The 21462-nt window shown below is 37.7% G+C and overlaps 1 protein-coding gene across 1 annotated transcript; it reads left to right on the forward strand.

Annotated features, from left to right (window-relative positions):
* The first annotated feature begins 1601 nt into the window (after positions 1–1601).
* HMGCR (3-hydroxy-3-methylglutaryl-CoA reductase) lies at positions 1602–21006 on the forward strand. The gene is made up of 20 exons (XM_066569240.1): positions 1602–1680; positions 4823–5018; positions 5359–5470; positions 6002–6089; positions 6186–6270; positions 7793–7898; positions 8794–8900; positions 9256–9372; positions 9871–10022; positions 10877–11121; positions 11264–11433; positions 11887–12081; positions 13142–13300; positions 13485–13642; positions 14790–14895; positions 15850–16020; positions 18048–18188; positions 18292–18450; positions 18747–18901; positions 19053–21006. Exons 2-20 carry the CDS (start codon positions 4854–4856, stop codon positions 19105–19107), a joined length of 2646 nt encoding a protein of 881 aa, XP_066425337.1. The 5' UTR covers positions 1602–1680; positions 4823–4853; the 3' UTR covers positions 19108–21006.
* The last annotated feature ends 456 nt before the right edge of the window (positions 21007–21462 follow it).

Consider the following 21462-nt stretch of genomic DNA (forward strand, 5'->3'; position numbering starts at 1 on the left):
ACCAAATTATTAGTTGACAGTATTTTCAGCATTTGCAGTAGCACTCTTCAGTGGTCGTCTGCCAATTACAACAACGTTTTCCTCAGGCAGAGCCGCTCTGGCTCAGCTTTGCCTGCCTTCTCCTGGGCAGGGGGGCAGCACTGCCCCCGAGGCCACTCTAGCACACGGCCAGGCTGGAGGCAGGCCACCGCCAGAGCTGCAGATGCGAGAATTCAATGTCAGCACAGGTGGTGACACGGACTCCTAGAGACTACAGACCCCAAATCACCATAGTGACGCCTGCTCCCAGTGACCTTGGTAAATTAGAATTTTTAGTATTTGCCAAATCATATCTATGGAAAAAGTGAAAAACAGAGCAGAAATACTAAAGGACATCTTAAATGATATGTAAATTACATATAATTGTTGAAACTGTATGAATTGATGTTTTGCTTTGGCTTAGTCATATGCGTATGCAGTTAAAGCAATTGGTGTACATATTAACATTATATTAAAGAGTCCAGAAATCTCATTGCTAATACTTTACACTTTTCAGCTAATGAAGGTGAGATACTGAAAAAAACACTTAAGAAACTATCAGGGGAGATGGATATGCAGCAGTAAATTATTAAGATTTAGGAACATCATATCGAAGACGAGAATGAAAAGTGTATTTACAGGTTAAAAGAGCTGGCACGATTTCATCACTCACAACAACTACTTTGGGTGGAGTTCTTCAGAAACCTTTTCATCAGCACTTCCTTTTTTGAGGTTCACATTAATGTTTCATGGCACAGTGCCATGTGAAGCTACTAGAAATATTTCCAAGTGAGGTGGCACATGTAAGACGCAGTCTGGGGAAAGCTGGGGCGCGGATCATGCACCTCAAAACCGCTGCAGGTATTTGTATTGCAGTTGAAAATGCTCAGCCCCAGGAACACGGAACGGCCCCTGCCACCCTGTAGTGCTGTTTTACAGCCCCGTGACTCGGTGCCCAGGAGAACCACACAATCGCTAGAGATGGAAGGGACCTCGGGAGACCATCTAAACACCACCTAGCACAGATTACACACGAACGCGTCCTCGTGGGTGTCTCAGAGCTTCCTATGCTTCGTGAACCAAAACCTGCACTTCCTCTCTGGCCGAAAGCCACAAATATAAATATATTACTTTGCCTTTGCCTTCCTCCCACCACTTCCCCAGGGAGTCAGGGGCACCGCTGCTTCCCAACAACAGGAGCTAGGAACGTAAGGTGGGAACGAGGCTTTCCATGCCTCGGCAATGCGGTATCATCGGGCGGTTTCGGAGGCGCGCAGGGCGCCCGGCCCCGGCCCCGGCCCTGGGTGGGCCCGGGAGGTGCCGGCAGCGCTCCCCAAGCCGCCCAATCAGAGGGCGCGGGGCGGGGAGCGCGGCGCCCCATTGGCGGGCGGCCGATGGCGCGATGGCGTGTTCGCCGCTCCTGATGGCGCGTGGGGCCGCGCGGCGCTCGCCGGACCGTTGCCGCGGCGATTCGGCGGGTGACGCGCGCGGGCGGGGCGTGCCGCGCGCTCGCCATTGGCCGCGCGATCGGGCGATGGCGGCGCCGGCGTGTCCTTGCGCGGCGGGGCGGGGCGCGGCGCGGGGCCGGCGGGACGGAGCGGGGCCGGCGGCGCAGTCCGGGGCGCGGCGGGACGGAGCGGGGAGTGCGGCTGGAGCGCGGCGGTGAGCGGGGAGTGCGGGGCTGCGGGTGGGGGGGCCTGGGGCTGGCAACACGCGTCCGCCGTGCCGGGCGGGCGGGCTCCGGCTCCGGGCCCGAGTGCCTGTTCGGAAAGGCGGCGTCGCTATCGCCGCACGTAGGGAGTGGCGGCCGCTGCGCTTTACCGCCGCCCTGGGTGGTCTGCGGGGGATGCCCGTGTCGCTGTCCCGTTACCCTCCTGACGCCGTCGGGCTGCCCGCGTTTCGCTTCTTCGACAAAAAAATGCCTCTCTGGCAGGGTCTCTGTGCTGTCGTGTGCGTTCCGGGTGAGCTGTGCACAGGTTTTCTGTCGGCTGTTATTGCCGCTTGGTTGCTGTAGGTACTCTGCTGAGTCAGATAGCAGGAGGTGGGAAATTAATGCTGATCGAATAGATGGTGTTGCAGAGGACTGCTCTGAGGTTAGAGCTGTGTAACAAACCTTAAGAATTTAAGAGGCAAGTCGTACTGTTACGTGGGTGGTAATTGCTCTAAACGATTACTTACAACCGGTCTAGTTTGCTTTTTACACTCTGATTAATTTTTGAAGGAGTCAAATTTGGGGTTTGTCCATATTTTGCATTCTGTTTTTATTCTCAAAATGGATTGCTTTATTTTTAGAAATTTTTAATTGAAAACAATAGCAAACAGGACTTATAAAGCATCCCTTTTGACCCAACATTTTGAAACTCAATAGAATTACACAGATGTTGAGTTTAGGTTTATATTTAATGTTATATCTTGCTAATTCCAAGCTACAAGTCAGTGTGTGTGCATAAATATTTTAAACAGAAATACCAGCTGATGTTATGCATTGAATTTTTTTACAGCACTATAGTGCAGAATCACTGTGTGAAATCATCAATATTTTCTAGAAGTGTCAACTGAATAGTAGAAAGCATCCTGCATTTTGGGCAGGTTAAATAAACACAAAAACTTTAAAGAATCCTTTTACGTTAGGACTTAGTATCACTTAGTTAACCCCAAGATGAGTGATGAGGCATCCTGTATTTCAGGATAGCAGCAGTTACTAATGCAAATAAGATACTATGGATCATTATTTTAATAAATGAATTATTGCATTCCGCCACACACAATTAATTATGTGAAGCCATTTTACTTTTACCGTTTTTGTTTAGAAATAGGAAAAACAATTTCTCAATAAAAGATTCTGAAATCTTTTGTTTTTTGATTGTCAGATAATCATTCTAAAATGAAACAGGTGAAATAGGTGTATTAGCAGTATTACTAGGTTCAGGACTGGTAGAACTCTATAAACATGTAGTAACTGCTAGTTATGATTTTCCTGAAATAGAGTGGTATTCAAAATTATTTGTGTTTTCAGAGGATGTTCTGATGCCTTTTCTATTTTTTGTGTTGTTTCAAAATCTTCAGCACAGGTATTCTTCTGGCTGGGTTTTATTTTAGTTTTCCTAATTAAAATGTACCTTCCATTGTGCTGAGGAAAAATTATAATACCAGTGTGAAACAGCTTTGCAAGAATTGCGTAAATTTTCAGAACAGAATGACGTGTATATGATATAGAGAAAAAGAAGGAATAATATCGACTTTAAAAGGAGGGGGTTAGTTTTTTATTTTATTTTTTAAAAAAACATTCAGTTAGGAAATGAAATAATTTGTTCTTAAGGAAGGCAGTCTTCACAATTATTTTCCAGGTTTGGCTCCACGAGCCACAAACATCCTGTCACACCTTCACTGTGGAAGAATAAAGAAAAATAAATAATTGCTGTTGCTGCTCATGTGATTCAGATTGGTATTGGTAGGAAACCAAGATGATTCTGGTATCTTCAGGAGCACTTAGCCAGATAGATTTGCCTGTCTGTTATTTTCTCCCTTGAATGTCGGCTTCATTTTTGATGTCCAAGCAAATAAGTAATACCAAAAGTCATATGGATGGATTGTTGCATTTAGGACAGCACAAATGGATTTTTTTATCTTCTTTGAGGTGGTGGTATGTAGAGCCCTCAGGCCTCCATGGAAATCTTGCAGTACTAGATTGGTACATGTAAATTGCAGATTGTCCCTGTTAGCCAGGCTATTAAGCATTTTTTAAACTTTACAGTGCACTTGTAGAAGCTGTTGTTTTTGTGCAGTGTGGAAAGTCCAGTTACTAATGTATGTGAGAATGTTATGGCATTTTATTTCTATGCCATAAAACATAAGTAAAGATCTTTGGCAGACTTGCATAAAGAAACAATGCAGAGCAGATAGACCAGGATGTGGTCTGAAGGACGTGTTGAACATTCATGTTAGTTATGTGAAGGACAGCTGTGAAAATTTCTGGTAAATGTTTGTTATCTGTTGGAAGCAGAGGGATGATGAAATGCACCAGTAACCAGGGAATAGTAAAGAGTAGAAGAGAACTGCCACAATACTGTTATGTGAGGACTTGCATGCTTTAGATAAAGAAGGAATATTTTTGAATTGTAATTAATTTGTATCACAGACTAATATTGAACACAAAGTAGAGAAGACACAGTCAGAAACATAACATTGCAATTCCTGCTGTTGAGTATTACCAGTAATGGCTAATTGATAATTTTTATAGCTCATCCGTATTTTTGACGGGAAGGAGTACAGAGAAACAACAGAATTTGGTGAGTGCTTACATAGAAGGTAAAAACAAGGATTTTGGGTCAAAGCAGTATCAAAATTGTATGATAGGAAGATTTTGAAAGATCTCATGAGAGTAGTGAGGCCTTACTGTTAGAATCACAGAATCTTCTGATGTGGAGGGACCCACAAAAGTCATTGAGTTCAGCTGCAGAATGAATGCCCTTTATTGAGATTGAACCTTCAACCTTGGCTTTACTAGCACCACACTCTAATGGATGACCTAATCCCAGTGGCAAAGACCATGAAGAAACTAGGAAGATGGGTAGTACAACAAAAAAGGTTGAGAAGACAGGAGCAGATCACATTGTATTTTAGAGTATTAGAAATAGATGCGTTTTACAAGGATGATTGAAGGAAAGGTAAAGATTAGTTTCTTTACTCTTCTCTGCCTTAAGTGGTTTTGTTTTATTTCCTGAAGGATGTCTTGCAGGAAAGTATAGAGCTGTGTCTTTATTCACTGAATCTTGTACTTATATGAAGTATTCCTTTGCTGCAGGTTTGCAAAGTATAGAGAAACAGGCTTGAAAATGCTGTCCAGACTCTTCCGAATGCATGGCCTTTTTGTAGCCTCTCATCCATGGGAAGTCATTGTGGGAACAGTGACTCTCACTATCTGCATGATGTCTATGAAGATGTTCACTGGGAATGATAAGATCTGTGGCTGGAATTATGAGTGCCCCAAACTTGAAGAAGTAAGGGTTTAAAATAATATATTTGGTGTAAGGATTTAAAATAATTTTCTTTGGTGTTTATCAGTCCCTCCAGGGTTTTCTATAGAATATGATCAAGCTGTGATGTATTAGGAGTAAAGTAGCTGTGGAGAAGCTTCTTCATGGCCTTCTTTTCTTACTTTGGATATCAAAGCTGTATGCAAACAGTGATGCAATGACCAAGCATTTTAGTATTCTAGTATTTTTAGTTTTTAAGTTTTCTGGAACTTAACTTTTAATGCAGCTTTACAATGAACTTAACATTTCACAATGGACTTCCCATAGTGTAAAAGCTAACTAAATTCCTTTGTATTTCATACAGGATGTTCTGAGCAGTGACATCATCATCCTGACAATCACACGCTGCATAGCAATTCTTTATATATATTTCCAGTTTCAGAACCTAAGGCAGCTTGGATCAAAATACATTTTAGGTATTGTATCTGATTTTTGTATTTGCTGTATGTGTTTTAATTGTGGGGGACGTGGTTTACCTAAATTGGTAACAAATACTAACCTTTTAATCCTTATGTTCACAACAGCATTATTTTAATTATTTTCTGGATAGCATAAAAAAGCTTTTGCATGTATCAAAGTACTATTTTTTTTTTTAGTGAAAGGTTGTGTAGGATTATATAAACACTGAAAATGTCATTCTTGAAATAACTTTTTATTATGTGAAATACTTAAAATTGTAGAGCTGTTTAAGCCAGTTTTAATTTTACTTAAGATTATGGCTTTTATTTTGAGTCTTACTTTGAATGCATTACAAATTTTAGATTTTAATATCTATAAAAATAGCATCTCCTTCAGTTTGCGTCTCAACTGCTGTTAATGCACTGAGATGGGAATTATCATTCATTGTTGTGATTCATCTAAAAGTGGGGGAATTCTGGTTTTTTTTCTTTTCCTTTTCTTCTTCCTATGTATAACCAAAAAAATTCCTATTCTCTTGTTTTTTTAAGGTATCGCTGGCCTTTTCACAATCTTCTCAAGTTTTGTTTTTAGTACAGTGGTAATTCACTTCTTGGATAAAGAACTGACAGGTTTAAAGTAAGTAATGAATTGTTATTCTGGATTTCATGCTTATGTTTTCTTTTTCCTGTACCATAAACCTTGACTTTTAACATATGCCTCTTTCTTTTTCAGTGAAGCTTTACCATTCTTCCTGCTTCTGATTGATTTGTCAAGAGCAAGTGCATTAGCCAAATTTGCGCTCAGTTCCAACTCACAGGTCAGGGGAGTTATTTTTGAGGATTTTTTGGTAGTTTGGTGCTTTGCTTTAGGATTTTTGTTTGTTTATCTTGCAATGGTGGTTTTTAATTTAATGTTCAGAATAGAACATTGTCCTATGGCAGGTGATTAGAACCTAGGTGAGCTTGAAGGTCCCTTTCAAGACAAGCAATTGCTCATACAATTTATAATTGTATGAGCAATCCAAGTGGAGAGACACACAGGCAGATAATGTCTTGGGGATACATAAATAACAAAACGATCAAATTCTATTCAGATTCTCTGTTCTCTTGTCTTCAAGCCAGAGCAGTGTTCAAGCGGATAGTAATATGGTAAAACCAGTGTGCACAGCCATGGGCATTGTTAATTGTATGTATGAGCATGACTGCATTAAATTGGAACTTTAAACCAGCAATGCTTACAGCTCTTCCAAGGAGGCTAAGGTTCCTAGACAAAGTCTTCCTTAAAATGGTTACTGATAGTACAATAGTTAATTTCTAGGACTCAGGAACAGTATCTAAAGACACATCCAATGTTACACTGTTACTATGAAAAGAAGCATATTTTTCGGCCAAATGTTAGCAGAATGAATGTAGCATATGTGCAGACAAGAACATCCAATACATTTAACCCAACACATTAGGAGAGATTGAAAGGACATCTTGCTTGTCGTACCTGGTAATGTTTGTTTCCTATTCAAACAAATTCTGAACTAAAAGTATATTAACTGGGATTACTTTGTGCTTACAAAATACTGTACACGGCATTTGCACATACTAATTGTGGCAAAACATTGTGTTATATTTTAATTTGGTGTATATTACATTGTACAGTTTCTATATATGCAATATAATGTGTTCTATATTATTTATGATTACTGCAGGTACAGAATTTTTTACTATTTTTTAAGAGAATATTTTACAAATAGGTTTCTTCTACAGTTTTTTTCCCCCCTCCTGCCCTAAAAATACCATCACCAGGAAAACAGTAGCAAACTCTCTAGAGTTTATCATGCCTGCTTTCAGGAGGAAATCCTTTTCTCCTCAGCAGAAAGCTTTAGTGCCTTTTGTGACCTCCTTTCTATCAGCTGAGTCTACAGAGTTAAATATAAAATAATAAAGTAATAGTAGTTGAAGTAAAGATATGTGATTGTAAGAAATCCATGACACAAATTCCTTCAATTTCATGTCTTCAGGTTTAGAAGTGGTGTTCTTTTGAATTTACTGTAACTAGTAACTAGTCTCTCCCCATCAGTGTTGTAGAAGCTTAGAATACTGATGAGGCAAAGGTAGAAAATTAAATGATTTTGTGTCAATAGACTGTGAACGTATAATAACATATATAAAGTACAATAATAGAGGAAATAGAATAGATTCTCTGTATGCTTTCTCATAACAGTTCATTTTGAATAAATGTTTTAGAAGGCCTTACCACCATAATACTACTCTGTTTACTAGTCATGTTATGTATAACTTAATTAGGTTTTTGTCTTCATGTTAATGGACAGAAATCTTTCTTTCTAGGATGAAGTAAGAGAAAATATTTCACGTGGAATGGCAATATTAGGCCCTACGTTTACCCTGGATGCACTTGTGGAGTGTCTTGTAATTGGTGTTGGTACCATGTCAGGTGAGCCATACAGTGTAAGGGTCTAAATATGTCCAGTTAAAAAAAACCTTTTGAGAGACATTAGGGTATGGAGAGTTTCAAATAATAGGTGTTAGCCATGAGAGTGGAGCAACTTAATCTATTTATTTATCTATCTCCTAATTAGCTCATTTTACTGGTTACTGCAAATATGAATAATATATACATGCTGAACCAAAGTTGGAAATACTAGTAATGGCTTTCCTTGAGCATTGTGTAGTAGGAATGAACATCTGTGCAGCTGCTTTCATAAGATTTGGTTTGGGTTTTTTCCAACCACACTGCTCTTCAAATGATTTTGGTCCTTTCAGGGTATTGTGTATTAATAAGCTGTTTTCTTCTTTATATCTTGGGGATAAAAACTCATTTTGGTGCTGTATATAGTTTTTTAAAACAAATTTATCCTGTTAGCTCTTTCATCCTTACTAAGGCAGTTATGTACTGCATGTACAGCATGCATAGCATGGCTTTTTCTGGATACTTGTGAAGAAGTAGGTGGAGTGTATACTATTACTTTTTGCCTGAACATCCCATGTTTGAAAAAGGAGTTCAGTACATAATGTTGGCTAATTTTTTTTGCTCAAATAAGTAAGGAGTTTCAAGCTTTCATGATGAAGTTTAAAATCTTGGTGAACTTCATTTGTATTCATTTAGAATTACACCTTAAAATACTTTTCTGTCAATACATAAATACATATTGTTCTTAGAATAAGCCAATACACAATGAGTAGGCCTTAAGATGCTTGTTTTTAATTAATCTCAATAGTTCCTTCTGTAATCAGCAATGTCAGTTTAATGATTTCTTTCTTAGTCCAGCGGCAGTTCTTCAGCTATAGCTAATTGCATATTCAAATGTAAAAACCGTCTTTTTATTTAGGTGTACGACAGCTTGAAATTATGTGCTGCTTTGGCTGTATGTCTGTTCTTGCCAACTACTTTGTCTTCATGACCTTCTTTCCAGCTTGTGTGTCCTTGGTATTAGAGGTAAGACCAGCTTCAAGACAACCTCAAGTTTAGTATTCAGCCCTGTGCTTCTGTAGGCTATATTTTTCATCATGGAGTTACATGCCAGCATGTTCATCTTCCTTTCAAAGTAAACTGGTGACAGCAATGTGTAAATATCACTGTAAATGAGTCACACTCAGTAGTAGTTGTGATCTAAAGCAAACGGAACAGATGATACTGTAATTTATTGTCTGTCCAGGGTTTTTCACAATTGAAAGTCTAATTATAGACTCTTGGTAATTTGTCAATAATCAACTAAAAATGTAATGTGGGATCTTATTTGTTGGTTTTTCTAATAGGTACTATTTGACTTATTTTTGTTATTTTATTGCAGCTTTCAAGAGAGAGTCGTGAAGGGCGCCCTATATGGCAGCTTAGTCATTTTGCTCGTGTTCTGGAAGAAGAAGAGAATAAACCAAATCCTGTGACACAGAGGGTCAAAATGATTATGGTTTGTGGCTCTTTTGCACCTGTAGTTATGCAATCAGTGAGGTGTCCTGGTGCAAAAATCAAGCTTTTGTTTCCTGTAGACTTGTATTCTGAAGCCCATTAGTTGAACTTAGTAGTAGTTTTTAATTAACTTACCCTATATCTACACCTGTCATTTTCCTGCCTATGGCATTTCTGTGCCAAGCACTCAGGGCTCTTTCATGTGTACTCCCTCTTACCCCTGCAGTACCCTCAGCTTCCTTTGCTTATTTCTTGAGTGAGAGAAAAAATGTGGGTGGGACACATCCAAAGCTACTATACAGCAGTGTCACAGTAGGCCAAAAAGGGTGTTAATTAGAGGTGTGGAAAATCAGCTTTTGGGTTTTAGAAGCATGGGAAGCATGAGGGGGAAAAAAACAGCAAAAAAACCCAAACAAAAAGAGGGCAATATTTACTCTTACTAGGTTAGATACCAAGTTACATTTGAAAAATTAATACTTGTTTTGTGTTTTTGATACAGTCACTGGGTTTGGTTCTTGTTCACGCCCACAGTCGTTGGATAGCAGAACCAGCTGCTCAAAACAGTACTGTTGAAAATTCAGTGGGATTGGATGAGAATGCACCAAAGAGAATTGAACCTAATGTTTCACTGTGGCAGTTCTACCTTTCTCGGTGGGTGGCTTCACAGAAGCGTGATTGTGCTGTATTTCTACTGCTGCCAAGCTAGAAGCTTGTCCTAGATCACAAGACTTGCAGACTTTCAGGTCTCATCACTGTAAGACATCTTGGAACCAGAGGTGACCTTTTAGAAGAAATGTCAATATTATGCCATTTGTCCAAACCCTTGAAGTAGTCAAGAACATGATCAAGAGCTAGCTCTTCTGTATGCGTCAAAACACTGTCTTTTCCCACTAGAATCTTTCACAGCATACTGGGAAATAATTTTAAGACTGCAATAGAGTAATTACTTACATAGAGTTTCTGACCATTCACACCTAAGTGCAAAAGGTGCAAAACCCATTTTATATTATGGCTTTTCCTTCAGCTCAATTCAAGTTAGTGTCATCTGTCATTTCATGTTATTTCTGAGAAGTCAGAACTTTCTGGTATAGGCATGGGGTATTTGTCCCTTCTTAGCAGTTCATCTTGCATCATAGTAGTCCTAATTGGTAGAGGATGATAAATGAAACTTTGTCTTGTCATTGGGGGACGGGTGTCAAATCAATTTGATGTAGTTATCAGTGAATCTTTTACAGTTATTTTTCCTACTGAGGCTGCTTTTTAGCCAGATTTATGTAACACTTTAATGACATCTGAAGATTTTCGTGTTGATAGTAGTATGAAGAATGATTTTTCCACCCTAGCCTAGAATACTTCAACATCCTGGTAGAAAATATCTCCTAACTGGAATTTCTGTAACTATGTGAGGATGGAATTCTTACCCTTTCTGAAGCAAAAAAATGTCAGAATGCTGTTATAAGCAACAAATTGTATATACTCTATATTTATTTTTTGATCATTTTTAGAATGGCCAGTATGGATATTGAGCAAGTAATCACACTTGGATTAGCCCTTCTCCTTGCTGTCAAATATATTTTCTTTGAGCAAGCTGAGACTGAATCTACCCTCTCACTGAAGAATCCCATAACCTCTCCTGTGATGGTACAGAAAAAGGTCTCTGAAAATTGTTGCAGGAAGCAGACTGGACTTCTGAAAAACAATCAGAAATCTAACACAGGAGAAGAAGCTTTCATACCCAAAGATGAAAGTGGTAGGTAATTTTTATAGTTCTAAAGTCTGGACCCATTAATGAGTATTAGGAACAAATTGTGCAATCTTTGGTAGCATATTATATTTGGTATCAAAACTTAAGGATTTTATTAACCGGAGTTCATTTTATTATCTTTGTGCAGCTGAAGTCATAAAACCTGTATTAGCAGACTCAACCAAAGCTACATTTGTGGTTGGCAATTCCAGCCCTGTGGAAACTTCTTCATATCCAAGTGGAAAAGAGGAAGAGATTGAGTTACCTAAAGAACCACGTTCTATTGAGGAATGTGTTCGTATACTTGGAAATGCACAGGTATGGAAAAATAACTATTTTATTTAATCCCTACTGCAACATCTGATTTAAGAATTGTTAGAGTTCTTTTCCCAGCTTTTAAATTATCCCATTGGTTGCAATATCATTCTTCAGGAAATTAAATGGCTTTAATAACATGGGGGACTGTGGAGGTCACAGCTAAAATAAAACTCTTTAATGAGTTACTTCTCAAATCAGTTGAGAAGGATGGAAGGAGGGATCAGCTTCATCATCATTGATAACATTCCAAGTCTTTGGAGCTTCAGGAGGTACACGTACAAGTGGGTGTCTGATCATGAAAGTTTTTGATCATATGTTGGCCTGCTGTAAAACCTGATGTTGGCAGTTGACCCCTTTAGCAAAGTAAAGTTGTTACTCTTTTTCTTTTAGAAACATTTTAAAAGATTTTCACCAGGAGAGTCTCTGTTTTCTCTCTCCACCCTTTGTTTTCAGGAAGGAGCAAAATTTCTTACTGATGCTGAAGTTATCAGCTTAGTTAATGCTAAGCATATTCCTGCATACAAACTGGAAACCCTGATGGAAACCCAGGAGCGAGGTGTATCCATTCGCAGACAGATGTTATCTAAAAAACTTCCTGAACCTTCATCTTTGCAGTATCTTCCTTATAGGAATTATAATTATTCTTTGGTAAGTATGAAGTAGACAAGCAGAACTGACTGTATAACTATTTTCCAGACACATGAAGAAGAAAAACATGAACCTGTTGGAACGAGTCCAGAGGAGGCCACTAAGTTGATTATCTCACCTGTGAGGACAGGCTAATAGAGTTGGGATTTTTCATCCTGAAAGTGGAAGCTTTGGGAAAACCTTAAAGCACTTTCCAGTAGCTGAAGGGGGCTTACAAAAGAGCGGAAGAGGGACTTTGCACAAGGATGTGTAATGAAAGGACAAGGGGGAACAACCTTAAGCTGAAGAAGGGCAGATTTAGATGTTAGGAAGAAATTCTTCACTGTGAATGTGGTGAGACACTGGAACAGGTTGCCCAGAGAAGGTGTGGATGGTCCAAACGTGGCAGTGTTCAAGGCCAGGCTAGATGGGGCTCTGAGCAACCTGGTCTAGTGAAAGGTGTCCCTGTTTTTGGCAGGGGCGTTGAAACTAGATGGTCTTTATGGTCCCTTCCAACCCAATCAAGTCTGTGGTTCTATGAAATAAATCCATAGCCATGTATGTAAGTTAACAATAAGCATGGTCAAAACTGATGTAGAAGGAAAAAACTAAAAGGCAGACATGAGGTACCAACTTTAATTGCTCTTAATATTTTTAAACCTAGGGTGGTGCATGAGTTTTGTAAGTTATCCAAAAAATATTTCCTATCAAAGTATGCAGCTCACTTATCTAAGAAATGTGGAGTTCTTCTAATACTGAGCCACAGTTCAACTGAATGATAATACTACCTTGAGCACAAATTATAATTGAAATTTTTTTAAAATTAATTTTAAAACTTTAAGGTTATTTAGGTAACACTTAGTACTATACAGGATTCAATATATGTTGCCTAGTGTTGAATAACGTTAGCTGTTGATAGTTATAGCTGTTAACTTTTTGAGGTGGCAATGAGTTGCTTTATGGGTAAATTTGTGGGTGTTTTACAAAGATGCCTTGGTGTAGTCATAGGCATTGTATGCAGCATGCTGTACTGTACCACTGGAATGTAAACTAAGTGATTCTTTTGTATGGTTTCTGTAAGGTGATGGGAGCTTGCTGTGAAAACGTGATTGGATATATGCCTATTCCTGTAGGCGTAGCAGGACCACTTGTTTTGGATAACAAAGAATTTCAGGTTCCAATGGCAACAACAGAAGGGTGTCTTGTAGCAAGCACAAACAGAGGATGTAGAGCAATATGTGTAAGTACTGTGTGACTTTAAAAGCTTAGAAATTCCTGTATTACAAAACACATAAATATAATGCATAAAAATATGCATTCTATAAACCTAAACGTATTCAGGTTTATATAATGCATATTTTTGATTTCTTGAAAACTAAAATTTCAGTAATCTTACTTTATCCCCCTTCTGCTTTGGTTTTTAGCTTGGTGGAGGAGCAAGTAGCCGCATTCTGGCAGATGGGATGACTCGAGGACCTGTTGTAAGGTTGCCCACTGCTTGCCAGGCTGCAGAGGTGAAAGTCTGGCTTGAAAGCCCTGAAGGTTTTAAAATAATTAAGGAAGCTTTTGACAGCACAAGTAGGTTAGTATGATGGCTGTTCCAGCTTCATTTCCAGACATAAGAACTCTGTGGATGGTAGAAAGATCTCAGTTGTTTTTTTGGAGTACTGCAATAGAGGACATTACATCTCTCTTTCGGCTGTCCCAATGCTGTATCTAAGAGGACAGAAGTCAGTCTGGCTGTGTGCCAAGGCTAGCAATAAACATTTTTCACTGATAATGGTAAACTACTGTATGTTAGCAACAAATAGATCTACACTGCATAATAATTAATAGAATATTAATTTGTCTAAGCTTTTTTTAAAAGATCCTATAAACTTACTTTGATTTTTACTAGGCAAAGTAACTGTAACTGTAATTACTATGCAGAAAAAATCCTCAAAGTTTGGTTGTAAGCCTCTCACATGATATTATTAATATTAATTAATCTGAGAAAATACAAGGTAAACTAATGCTAGAACTGAAATGCTAAAAAATGTAAAACAGTGGTAAGAATAAGTCTAGTTCAAGCCCTAAAGTTTTCCCTAGGGCTTATGATGATCTTCTTGCTTTAGGAAGATTCAGAGAGAGATTTTCTTACCTGTTGTGTTTCTTGACAAGCATCAGCCAAAGATACATCTGTATTTCGGCCAGAATCAGCTCATGCTGCTTTTTAAATGCAGTACTTTCTGCCTTTTGAGTGACTTGTGCAGCTTGCGCTGTTGAAGATAGCATGTTTTTTTGTCTTGCTGTAAAACTTACATCAGAATTTCCAAAGGCCTGATTATTACTTTAGATCTGGTAGTGAGATGTTTTAAGGAATACAAGTGAATAAAATTTATGTTAACAGTTCAGGATATTTTATTTCTTGAAGTTCAGGGATAGAAAACATAAAAAGGCAGTGAATACTTTAACAATGAATATTTTTGTTGTACTTATTCAAGAAAGCACCATCCCTGGAGGGGTTCAAGAAATGACTGGACATAGCACTTCGTGCTGTGGTCCTGTTGAAATGATGATTGTCTGTCAAAGACTGTACTTGTTGGTTTTACAGCTCTTTTCCAAATGATTCATAAAGGAATCTATTATTCTGTATTTAGCAGTGCAATTTGCAAAGATTTACTGCCATTTTGCCACTTAAAGCTAATATTCCCATGAGGATTGTAAGTAATAGTTACATTTTCTTGCAGGTTTGCCCGCCTACAAAAACTTCTCATCAGTTTGGCTGGTCGTAACCTTTATATCCGTTTTCAGTCTGGAACAGGGGATGCAATGGGAATGAATATGATTTCAAAAGTAAGGATCAGTCCCCTTAAGTATTTCTAAAAAATGGGTATTCTTTTTTAAAAATAGCCTAATAAACTGTGACATCTGGAGGACAAAGACAAGACACAGTGGTCTTTGCACAAAATAATAAAAATGTTTGTTTTTGTCAAGTGTAGACAAAACTAGGAAGAGAATGATGAAAGAAAAAAGTAATTTTTTATTTTATATTTTTATAATTATTTAAAGACAGTATTTTTGGTAATAGGAGAAGCTAAAATGGTTGCACTTTTGCTTTAAGCCAAAGATTTTATCCAGCAGTAATTATTCTGTTAGTGTGTTCATCATTTCCTAGTTAATAAAGAATTAGGAGTGGCAGCAGAGAGGTGTTCGCTAGTTTTGCTTGTTTGTTTTTATGCAAACATGGGGAAGAACTTGAGATGTGATCCTTAGATTGCATATCTAGATCTTTAGATTGCTTATCTAGATCCTTAGATTGCAAAATGAATAATGTTAGACTTAAACTTCATTTAGAATAGGCAGTCAGAACTTAAAAAAGGGGATCTGATCATAGACAAGTTCTAACATAGCAGATTTTCTAGTCTTGATTTCCTGGTGTAAAGAAGCTCTTTCCACTACATCCAAAATTGATTCATTCTATGCCTGTAATATTTAACCTAGTTCCTGTTGTATCTTCAGTATGGTACCCATATGTCCATGTACCTAGAAGGGATCCAGGGAGTCTGTATGTACTGGGAAAAATCAGTTATTCCCCAATATAATTCCCAAAGTGATTAGAAAAAAGATAGTCGTAATTGTGGTTTTTCCCCTTCTATTTCTGGTTTCTTCATTATATTTTTTGTATTTTTCTCTTTTTCTTCCACTGGTAACTGATTATCTGATTAGAATACTGTTCCACTGTCCTTGAATAGCTTATTTTACACCCATAATGATAAAGCTAGCCTCTTAACTGTTTCTGTGTAACAGGGTACTGAAAAAGCACTGGTGAGGCTGAACGAAGAGTTTCCTGACCTTCAAGTTATAGCTCTCAGTGGTAACTACTGTACAGACAAAAAACCTGCTGCTATAAACTGGATAGAAGGAAGAGGAAAGTCTGTTGTCTGTGAAGCAGTCATTCCAGCTAAGGTTGTTAGAGAAGTAAGTGTCTGCTCTCTTGTTTATAAAAATACATACGTTTTGCAAAACTGATGCTTATTTTACATCGTAAATATGAACTGAAAGTTGTTTTCCAGGTAAGGATAGTTCTTAAATGTCTTTTCAGGTACTTCTGTAGGATAAGCCATTTCTCTGAGTCAGTAGATACTTCCTTTTTCATTGTGGCTAGTGTGAAATAGTGTGTATGTGTTTAATGATACATATCTAGTTGAAGGCATTGGGATTTTCATGGTTAACCTCTTAAAATTATGCCACATTTTGACAGATGTTTACATGCGGTGTTTTGTGTGTCATTAAACCCAGTCTTTTAACCCTTTCACTCGTATTTTGTCTCACCTGCACCTGGCTTTCTCTTCAGTATTTATATGCGTCCTACTACAATGGAAACAGATAATCTGGTGGTTTACTTACTCCAAAGCTGTCTTGGCATCTCGCATGACGAAGGGTATTGCTTTATAAGCAATGCCAGTTGTATTCTCTGGCCAGCTTGTCCTCCATTACAACAACGTCTTAGATTCTCTTCCACCTGAGTTCAGAAGATGGCTTTTGTGTCAAATAAAATCCATTGCCTGTTACCTGGTTGTCAGCACGGGCCATGGGAGACAATATCCAAGGAAGAATTTACTACATTGTAACACTTGTTTAAGATCTTATAAGTGGATGATTGCATACTGGATAGGGTTGTTTTTTTTTCCGCTTGCTTTCCCCTAGTGATTTGTCCAGTCTCTTCTGGGACATTGTATAAACTTCTAGAACTAGGATTCTGGGCAATATTCTACAGTCCAGTTTCACCTTAAGTGAGAACTACTTTTGTGTCGATTCCATTTGATGATGCCCCAGTTTTGTACTGGGAGAGATGTTTAAGACTTTTTATCTTCACTCAACTGTTCAAGATGTTATAACTCTGACTCAGCCTGTCCACCTTCCCAGCTATTCTCATTTTCAGACTAAAATGTACTAGTTTCTCTATCAGCAGTGAGTAAACAGACTTTCAGTATGTCTTTGAACATGCTTACCTCTGTATCTTTTACAGTTCTACCATGTCTAAAATTCTGGGTACAGAGTTCGACACAGGATTTTAACAGTTTGTGCAGAATGGATTTATTGACATTGATATAATTCATGTCTTCTGGGGTAGTTTACTGTTTTTCAAATTGTTGTCACTAGCAATATCTATTGTAACCTCAGGATTTCATTTCAGGGTAGTAAAGGGGAGGTAGTCCTTTCATAATGGGCATTGATAATTTTTAGGTAAATTTGGGAAGGTTTTCCTCAAACCCCAGCCCTGTATGTCACCACATTTACTTACATTAAACTCGTAATACATAAATATTATGTTTTTGTCAGTGCTGCAGACTTGGTGCAGATGTCTGTCAATACTGTTCCTGCTGTGCAGGAATATCTTAAATTTTGCTCAACAACAGTATCTCTTTTGACCATCTTTGATCATTTTTATATTAAATTCAGTATAAATCTCTTACTTAAAAGTTTCAAAATCCAGTCACTAAAAATAAATATGCCACTTAATTTTATATTACTGTTCATAGTATTTATTTACCTATGTAGAATAGTGGTTTGTGTTGGAACTTTTCAGTTTGGCTCCATATTTGTATGCAAAACAAATTTGGGAAGAGTTTAGCATCTGGAACAAATTGACAGGAATGTTACAATCATGTAAAGGTAAATTAATGGGATATTTCTGCCGAGATGATTTTACTTGTTCCATTCTGAATATAAAGGAGACTTTGAAATGGAGTACCCTACTGTGAACTTTTCTCAAACGCCTGTGAAAGTCCAAGCCCTTTGTTTGGACTTTTTCATTGTTACTTGGACATCCTATATTTGAAAGTCTCCTTTGGAACAAAAATAAAAGGTATCAAGGACAATGATTGATTCAAATTCCATACAGAAGCAAACAAGGGGTGAGGGCCATGAATAACCATAAATAGAGTATATCTACTCCTGCCTGAGGAAAAGGGTAGTAAAAGTGTATCTATCACTTTGTGCAGGTGTTGAAAACAACTACGGAAGATCTAGTTGAAGTTAACATAAACAAAAATTTGGTGGGTTCTGCGATGGCTGGTAGCATAGGTGGCTACAACGCACATGCAGCAAACATTGTGACAGCGATCTACATTGCCTGTGGTCAGGTAGGTTTGTTATTCACCAGTTCACTTTTTCTTTAGTTCGGTAATTCTTAATCAAACACTGAATGTAAGTGTCTGATTGTTGTTTCTCCTCCTTGATCTGAAGGATGCTGCGCAGAATGTGGGCAGCTCCAACTGCATCACTTTGATGGAGAGAACTGGTTCCACCAATGAAGACCTGTACATCAGCTGCACAATGCCTTCTATAGAAATAGGGACTGTTGGTGGAGGCACCAACCTGCTCCCACAGCAGGCCTGTTTGCAGGTATAGTTCTCAAAGTTGAAAGCAACTTATCTTCTCAAATAAAAGGTTGCTTTCATGTGGTGTGCAAGCAATATTGCGGGAATGGAGCTGCTTGAAACTTGGTGTATTTTATATGAAAATGTTAGAAATGTCTAATGAACTGTTTTCATATATCCAGGTTTCTAAAGCTTAAGACATTTACTAATGTCTTAATAATATTAAAGAGACTCATTGGGTATAATTTAGAAATACTGCCAAATATATTATAAATTGACTTAGATTTCATAGCATAATACTGCCTTGTATTTTTTTTACAGATGTTAGGGGTTCAAGGTGCAAGCCAAGATAACCCTGGTGAAAATGCCCGTCAGCTTGCTAAAATTGTTTGTGCTACAGTGATGGCAGGGGAATTGTCACTTATGGCTGCTCTTGCAGCAGGGCATCTAGTCAAAAGCCACATGATCCACAACAGGTAAAAAATGGAAAAATCTGTGTATTTATCTGCTGTTTTGATCTTCTAACAAGTACATGAGAGTTGATAATGATTATGTTGAATAATTGCAACACATAGAAGCAGTGTAACATTTTAACTATCTAATGTAGTTATCTTGCTGTTTTATTAGGTCAAAGATAAATCTACAGGATCTTCAAGGAACCTGCACTAAAAAGGCAGCTTGAATACTAAAATGGGTTTGAAATGAAGAATTGTTTTAGGAACTGACCAGGTGCACAAGGAAAAAAAACCAAAATCTATGAAGTTTAGAATAAAGATTGCCTTCAACTCAATGATGTCTGTGTAAGAGAAACTAAGAGATCAAGACTTGAGACTAGCTATGCTTGACCTTCTTCAGTGGTTAGAAACTGTGAAAAGAAGTCCTGTCAGATGTCTTGAACATGGCTTTCAAATTCTTACTCTTACACATCATTTTCTGAAGAGTCAGTCTTATGTTTTCACAGGTTGAGATTATTTTGCCTAATAAGGTCCTGGTAACTACTAAACTGAAAAGTAATGTAATGTACTTTGTACGTTTAAAGTAACAAAACAAAAGAAAAAGAAGTTGGTGTAAACTTGGATTGAATGCACTGGTCCTTGCCATCTTTATTTTCTGGTTAAGCAAGCATGTTTTTTAAAGTGATGGCAAGCCTAATCACTTTCTATGAACTCCCAATTTTAATTTGTTCATATATAAAACAGGTCTTAGGCTATCAGACAGTTTAATTGAATGATATTAGTTTAATAGAAATCTCTGCCTATATATAGTACTTAATTTGCTGCTGCTTCAGCTAAGCAGTACTCAGTGTTTTAACTCCACAATTTAGGTTATTTTTAGGTTATTCCTTTATGTAAAACTTGTGATCTTTTATATTCTAACTGTTAAATATAATCTGTACTGAAGTAGGGAAGAACAGTGTCTTCAACTGTTCTGGTACTTTGTAGAAAAAATTAAATGGTAAGTTCAAAACAGTTATGTGTGAGACAGGTATTTAAGCAAATGTAGTTTCTCAAACATTTGATAGGAGTGCATTCAAACAAGAGTCAAGAACAGATGTTCAAGAACAGATGTTTACACTTACTTAACAAGAAGTCTCTTTAGGAACATACATACACATTGTGTACCTTATGTTGGGGATTTTTATAAGGTGTTTAACGCTTATTCTCCAAGAATAGGTGTTTATCCACCATTTCAGCTGAAATAAAACTAAGCCAGAAAACCACACTGTTCTTATAAAAAAAAAAGGAGGGGATTTTTTTCTTTTAATTTCCTTTTGAACTTTCTTTTTGAGGTGGGGAATATTTATTTTAAGAATAAATCTTAGCTTTTTTGTCAATGAAAAGTACTAATTAAGGGGATTCATTGAAATGACATGTTAATGTAAGAAGCAGTTTTTGTAATAAAATACTGTATTTGGACCAGTGAAGCAGTCTCAGGTGTTCTTACTGTAATAAAGAAAACCCAGGTTTATTCTGGTTTGATTCACCTTTGGGAATACTGCTAAATGCATAGCCCTGCCTAGTTAATCACAGGAGGAAAATTATTAATATGCTTGATGATTTTTTTGTTTGGTTGGTGTTGGCTTTTCTTGTTTGACTTTTTGTGGGGGGAATCAGTGGATTGGGCTGGGTTTCCTGCAGCATCATTCCTAAAGGGGTGACTAGTAGAGGTGCTCTTCTACCGTGCAGATTTGCTATACATCATGGTGGGTTGCTTTGTAGTACATTTACGCATTAATATCCATTGTAATGAGCTCATAAATGTAATGTGCAAGCATGAAGACATACTACATGCTAGACATGTTATGATGGCATGTAAATAGCCAATACCATGAATGTTTATCTTCCTGCAGTATTGTTGCTAATTGCTATTTTTATTTAAGGAAATTTGGAATTACTTTGTTTCTGTGTTCATTCAATGATTTTATTTAACACTGGTCTGGCAATAAATGATGGTTCGGTATTCATTTTGGTGGATTTAACTGACATTCTGTCCGGCAGAATTAACTTTTTGTATTATTACTAAACTGAGTACATTTTGGTACAGAACTACTTTTTCAGTTTCAGTAAAACCACGGAAAACATATTGGCTTAATTGTGGTATTTTAAGCTTACTCTATGACTTAGTGACATATTTATAGAGAGTCTAAATTAAGAGAGTTAATGAAGAGACACTGGCAAGCAGTGCTAAACACAGCCAGGGCTATGACACCAGTACTTCTCTCCTTGTTTGCAGAAGCCTGTTGGCATTCATTTATTGTCCTCAAAGTTTAATTAGGCAATTTGCCCAAGGGAGAGAACTAACTAACTGCAGCATTAGAGATACCTTCTGCTGGGGCCTGTTTGGCAAAATCAAACCACTGATCTAGAAATTAATTTCTAGAATTGCTGTAACTTCAGTGCTATACTTTTGCTATGGATAATGGTTTCCCAAATATTTTAAAACCCTAGAAGAAAAAAACATTTAAAATAGTGTGTTTGACTCTGGTACCACCTTGCTTCTTTCTTTACCTCTTTCTCCTCTTTGTGTTGAATCTATT

This window comes from Molothrus aeneus, chromosome Z, assembly GCF_037042795.1.
Source record: "Molothrus aeneus isolate 106 chromosome Z, BPBGC_Maene_1.0, whole genome shotgun sequence".
Lineage (NCBI taxonomy): Eukaryota > Metazoa > Chordata > Aves > Passeriformes > Icteridae > Molothrus > Molothrus aeneus.

What these genes read in the sequence shown, in the direction of transcription:
- HMGCR (XM_066569240.1), top strand. Translation starts at nt 4,854, where the DNA reads ATGCTGTCCAGACTCTTCCGAATGCATGGCCTTTTTGTAGCCTCTCAT. An exon ending in GTGTGTCCTTGGTATTAGAG is followed by an intron (nt 8,901 to 9,255) that starts GTAAGACCAGCT and finishes ATTTTATTGCAG; the next exon opens with CTTTCAAGAGAGAGTCGTGA. An exon ending in GAGGATGTAGAGCAATATGT is followed by an intron (nt 13,301 to 13,484) that starts GTAAGTACTGTG and finishes TTTGGTTTTTAG; the next exon opens with CTTGGTGGAGGAGCAAGTAG.